We start from the raw sequence: 4,804 nt of genomic DNA on the forward strand, positions 1-4,804 counted from the left end.
GGGGTCGCTATGGGGCTGGGGGGGTCGCTATGGGGCGGGGGGGCATGGCCGTGGGGCGCTATGGGGCTGGAGGAGGTTAGTGGGGTCTCTGGGCACTTGTGGGTCGCTGGGGGGTTGGGGGCTCGGCTGTGGGGCTGGGGGGTCACTATGGGGCAGGGGGGCGTCGCTATGGGGCTGGGGAGTCGCTATGGGGCTGGGGGGTCGCTATGGGGCTGGGGGGGCATGGCCGTGGGGCGCTATGGGGCTGGAGGAGGTTAGTGGGGTCTCTTGGTTGGGTACTTGTGGGTCGCTGGGGGCTCTCGGGGGGCGTGGCTGTGGGGCTGGGGGGTCGCTATGGGGCTGGGGGGTCGCTATGGGGTGGGAGGGCGTGGCCGTGGGGCGCTATGGGTCTGGCCCCGCCCCACAGCTGCTGCACCCCGAGGCGGTGGAGGGGCTGGTGCTGATCAACATCAACCCCCGCGCCAAGGGCTGGGTGGATTGGGTGGCGCACAAGGTGGGCGGGGCCGGCGGGTGGGGAGGGCCAATGGGGAGAGGGGTGGGGCAGAAGGGGGCGGGGTTTGGGGGGGTTCCCTGCTGCTGGCCCCGCGGCGCTGTGGGTCGCTTGGGGTCGCGTGTGGCTCACTGTGGGTCCCTATGGGTCGCCGTGGGTCACTGTGGGTGGCGGTGGGCGGCCGTGGGTCACTGTGGGTCCCTACGGTGTCTGTGGGTGGCTGTGGGTCGCTGCGGGTCCCTACGGTGTTGGTGGGTGGCTGTGGGTCGCTGTGGGTCCCTACGGTAGCTGTGGGTCGCTGTGGGTCGCTGCGGGTCCCTACGGTGTCTGTGGGTCGCTGTGGGTTGCTGTGGGTCCCTACGGTAGCTGTGGGTCGCTGTGGGTCGCTGTGGGTCCCTACGGTGTCTGTGGGTCGCCGTGGGTCGCTGCGGGTCCCTACGGTGTCTGTGGGTCGCCGTGGGTCGTGGTGGGTCCCTACGGTTGCTGTGGGTCGCTGTGGGTCCCTACGGTGTCTGTGGGTCGCTGTGGGTCCCTACGGTGTCTGTGGGTCGCCGTGGGTCGCTGTGGGCCGCTGTGGGTCCCTACGGTGTCTGTGGGTCGCTGTGGGTCGCTGTGGGTCACGGTGGGTCCCTACGGTGTCTGTGGGTCGCTGTGGATCGCTGTGGTGTCTGTGGCTCGCTGTGGGTCGCTGTGGGTCACTGTGGGTCACTGTGGTGTCTGTGGGTCGCTGTGGGTCGCTGTGGGTCGCTGTGGGTCCCTACGGTGTCTGTGGGTCGCCGTGGGTCGCTGTGGGCCGCTGTGGGTCCCTACGGTGTCTGTGGGTCGCTGTGGGTCGCTGTGGGTCACGGTGGGTCCCTACGGTGTCTGTGGGTCGCTGTGGGTCGCTGTGGTGTCTGTGGCTCGCTGTGGGTCGCTGTGGGTCACTGTGGGTCACTGTGGTGTCTGTGGGTCGCTGTGGGTCGCTGTGGTGTCTGTGGGTCGCTGTGGGTCGCTGTGGGTCACTGTGGGTCACTGTGGTGTCTGTGGGTCGCTGTGGGTCGCTGTGGGTTGCTGTGGGTCCCTACGGTGTCTGTGGGTCGCTGTGGGTCGCTGTGGGTCGCTGTGGGTCCCTACGGTGTCTGTGGGTCGCTGTGGGTCCCTACCGTGTCTGTGGGTGTCTGTGGGTCGCCGTGGGTCACTGCGGGTCGCTGTGGGTCCCTACGGTGTCTGTGGGTCGCTGTGGGTCGCTGTGGGTCGCGGTGGCTCCCTACGGTGTCTGTGGGTGCCGGTGGATCGCGGTGGGTCGCCGTGGGTCGCCGTGGGTCCCACGGGTGCCCCCCCAGCTGTCGGGCCTGACGTCCTCCAGCAGCGAGCTCATCCTGGCGCACCTCTTCACGCAGGTCGGGCGGGGGGGCACTTGTGGGTCCGGGGGGCGCTTGGGGGTCTGGGGAGGGCCACTTGTGGGTCCTGGGGGTCAGTTTTGGGGGCCCTCAAGGGGCACTTGGGGGGCCTGTGGGGGGCACTTGGGGGGCCCAGAGTCCACCTGGAGGCCCCAAGGGCCACTTGTGGGTCGGGGGGGGCACTTATGGGTCAGGGAGCTCAGTTAAGGGTTGGGGAGGGTCACTTGTGGGTCACAGGGTGGGGGCGGGGTGGGGGCGGGGCTGTGACATGGGGGCGGGGCAGGGGCGGGGCGGGGGCGGGGCTGTGACACGGGGGCGGGGCAGGGGCGGGGCAGGGGCGGGGCGGGGGCGGGGCTGTGACGCGCGGGCCGCAGGAGGAGCTGGCGGCCGCCCCTCCCCCGGTGCAGCAGGCCCGGCGGCGGCTGGGGGCGGCGCCCAACGCCCCCCTGCTCTGGGCCATGTACAACAGGTACTGGGCAAACTGGGGGCGCTGCGGCGGGGCTGCGGGGCACTGGGACTGCCCTCGGAGCACTGGGATCGAGCTGGGATTGAACTGGGAGGGAACTGGGAGGGGCTGGAATGGAACTGGGGGGACTGGTGGGGACTGGGAGGGGACTGGGAGGGACTGGGAGGGGACTGGGACTGGGCTAGGAGGACTGGGACTGAACTGGGATTGAACCGGGGCGGACTGGGAGGGAACTGGGGGGGCTGGGAGGGGCTGGGAGGGACTGGGATTGGGCTAGGAGGACTGGCATCGAACTGGGATTGAACTGGGATTGAACCGGGGGGGACTGGGAGGGAACTGGGGGGGGACTGGGACTGGGCTAGGAGCACTGGGATTGAACCGGGGGGGGACTGGGATGGAACTGGGGGGACTGGGGGGGGACTGGGGGGGACTGGGGGGGGACTGGCAGGGGACTGCGAGGGGACTGGGGGGGACTGCGAGGGGACTGGGGGGACTGGGATTGAACTGGGATTGAACCGGGGGGGATTGGGAGGGAACTGGGAGGGACTGGGACTGGGCTAGGAGGACTGGGACTGAACTGGGATTGAACCGGGGGGACTGGGATCGAACTGGGGGGGCTGGGAGGGACTGGGAGGGGACTGGGGGGGGTCTGGGATGGGATTTGGGGGCACTGGGATCAGACTGGGATGGAGTGGGAGGGTACTGGGGAAACTGGGATCAAACTGGGAGGAATTGGAATTGAACTGGGATGGAGCTGGGGGGGTACCGGGGGGCTGGGAGGGACTGGGAGCAACTGGGATTGAGCTGAGGGGAACTGGAAGGGAACTGGGAGGGACTGGGAGAGAACTGGGAGGGAACTGGGGAGAAAACAGGGGGAACTGGGATCAAACTGGGAGGCACTAGGATGAACTGGGACATCCCCCTTGCAGCCACGGGGACCTGGGCCTGCAGCGCAGCGGGGCCAACAGCCTGCGGTGAGTGACCCCTGACCCCTGACCCCACGTGACCCCCGTGACCCCACGTGACCCCCGTGACCCCCCCGCGACCCCTGACCTTTGCCCCCCCAGCTGCCCGGTGCTGCTGGTGGTGGGCGACAACTCCCCCCACAAGGACGCCATGGTGAGTGACGTCACTGGTGATGTCACCGGGCCTCCTGTGATGTCACCGGGCCTCCTCTGAGGTCACATGACACCCCCCATGGGGTCACACAGGGTCAGAGGTCATGGGGTCACAGAGGGTCAGAGGTCACAGGGGCTCAGAGGACTGCTGGGGGGGGGGGACCGGGCCTTACCGGGGTCGCGAGGTCAGAGGTCAGCCAGGGGTCAGAGGTCACCGGGGAGGGGTCGGAGGTCACGGCCCCACCCGCGCAGCCGGCCAAGCTCACCGAGGCCTTCAAGTACTTCCTGCAGGGCATGGGCTACCGTGAGTACCGCCTAACGAGCCACCGCTAATTAACACTCCTGGGGGGGTAATTAGCGCTCGGGGCGGGTAATTAAGCCGCTCTGCATAATTAATTACCGCCGGGGTGGGGGGCTCGTTTGCGTGCTGGAAGGGGAAAACTCAGCTGAGGTGGGGGAGTTAATTACACCGGGGGGGGGTAATTAGCGGTGCAATTAATTAACCTGGACCTGGGGGGAGTAATTAGCTGCTGCGAGGCAGGAATTAATTGACCTGAGGCTTAATTAACGCTCCTCAGTTCTAATTAACATCACCTCCCCCCTCCACCCAGGGCAATTAAATGCAGTTCCAGGAGGGGGGGGGCGTGGCCTGGGGAGGGGGCGTGGCCCGGGGGGAGGAGGGGGCGTGGCCCGGGGGGAGGAGGGGGCGTGGCCCGGGGAGGGAGGAGGGGGCGTGGCCCGGGGGGGAGGGGGCGTGGCCCGGGGGGGAGGAGGGGGCGTGGCCCGGGAGGGAGGAGGGGGCGTGGCCCGGGAGGGAGGAGGGGGCGTGGCCCGGGAGGGAGGAGGGGGCGTGGCCCGGGAGGGAGGAGGGGGCGTGGCCCGGGAGGGAGGAGGGGGCGTGGCCCGGGAGGAGGAGGGGGCGTGGCCCGGGAGGGAGGAGGGGGCGTGGCCCGGGAGGGAGGAGGGGGCGTGGCCCGGAGCACCACCTGGCGCCCGGGGGAGGCGTGGCTCGGGGTGGGAGGGAGGGGGGTGGGCGTGGCCGGGGAGGGGAGGGGCGGGGCGCGGCCCTGGCCCCCCCCCCTCCCCGCAGTGGCGGCGGCGGCCATGACGCGGCTGTCGCGCTCCCGCACCGCCTCGCTCTCCAGCGCGGCCTCGGGGGACGGGGGGCGGGGCCGCAGCCTGTCCCGCGGCAGCCTGGGGGGGGGGGGGGGGACCGCGCTCCATCCCCCCAAATCCCCCCCCACCCCCCATCCGGGACCCCCCCTAAAATCCCACACCCAGGACCCCTAGACCCCCTAAGCACCCCCCCCGGCATGCCCCGAAATGGTTTGAGGCCCCCTCCCCAAATTCA

General features: G+C 70.0%; 1 protein-coding gene across 1 annotated transcript; it reads left to right on the forward strand.

The window, feature by feature from the left end:
* The first annotated feature begins 352 nt into the window (after positions 1-352).
* On the forward strand, positions 353-3,313 carry LOC147596029 (protein NDRG2-like). Its single transcript, XM_086771720.1, has 4 exons — positions 353-493; positions 1,813-1,869; positions 2,244-2,338; positions 3,265-3,313. Exons 1-4 carry the CDS (start codon positions 353-355, stop codon positions 3,311-3,313), a joined length of 342 nt encoding a protein of 113 aa, XP_086627846.1.
* The last annotated feature ends 1,491 nt before the right edge of the window (positions 3,314-4,804 follow it).

The sequence above is a fragment of the Chlamydotis macqueenii genome, unplaced genomic scaffold (assembly GCF_036417535.1).
Source record: "Chlamydotis macqueenii isolate bChlMac1 unplaced genomic scaffold, bChlMac1.mat HAP1_SCAFFOLD_306, whole genome shotgun sequence".
Taxonomy (NCBI): Eukaryota; Metazoa; Chordata; class Aves; order Otidiformes; family Otididae; genus Chlamydotis; species Chlamydotis macqueenii.

Bases quoted from the DNA above. Each gene is read 5' to 3' on its own strand.
- LOC147596029 (XM_086771720.1), top strand. From the start codon at position 353: ATGGGGTGGGAGGGCGTGGCCGTGGGGCGCTATGGGTCTGGCCCCGCC. The intron at 494-1,812 runs GTGGGCGGGGCC...GTGCCCCCCCAG, and splicing joins TGGATTGGGTGGCGCACAAG to CTGTCGGGCCTGACGTCCTC. The intron at 1,870-2,243 runs GTCGGGCGGGGG...CGCGGGCCGCAG, and splicing joins TGGCGCACCTCTTCACGCAG to GAGGAGCTGGCGGCCGCCCC.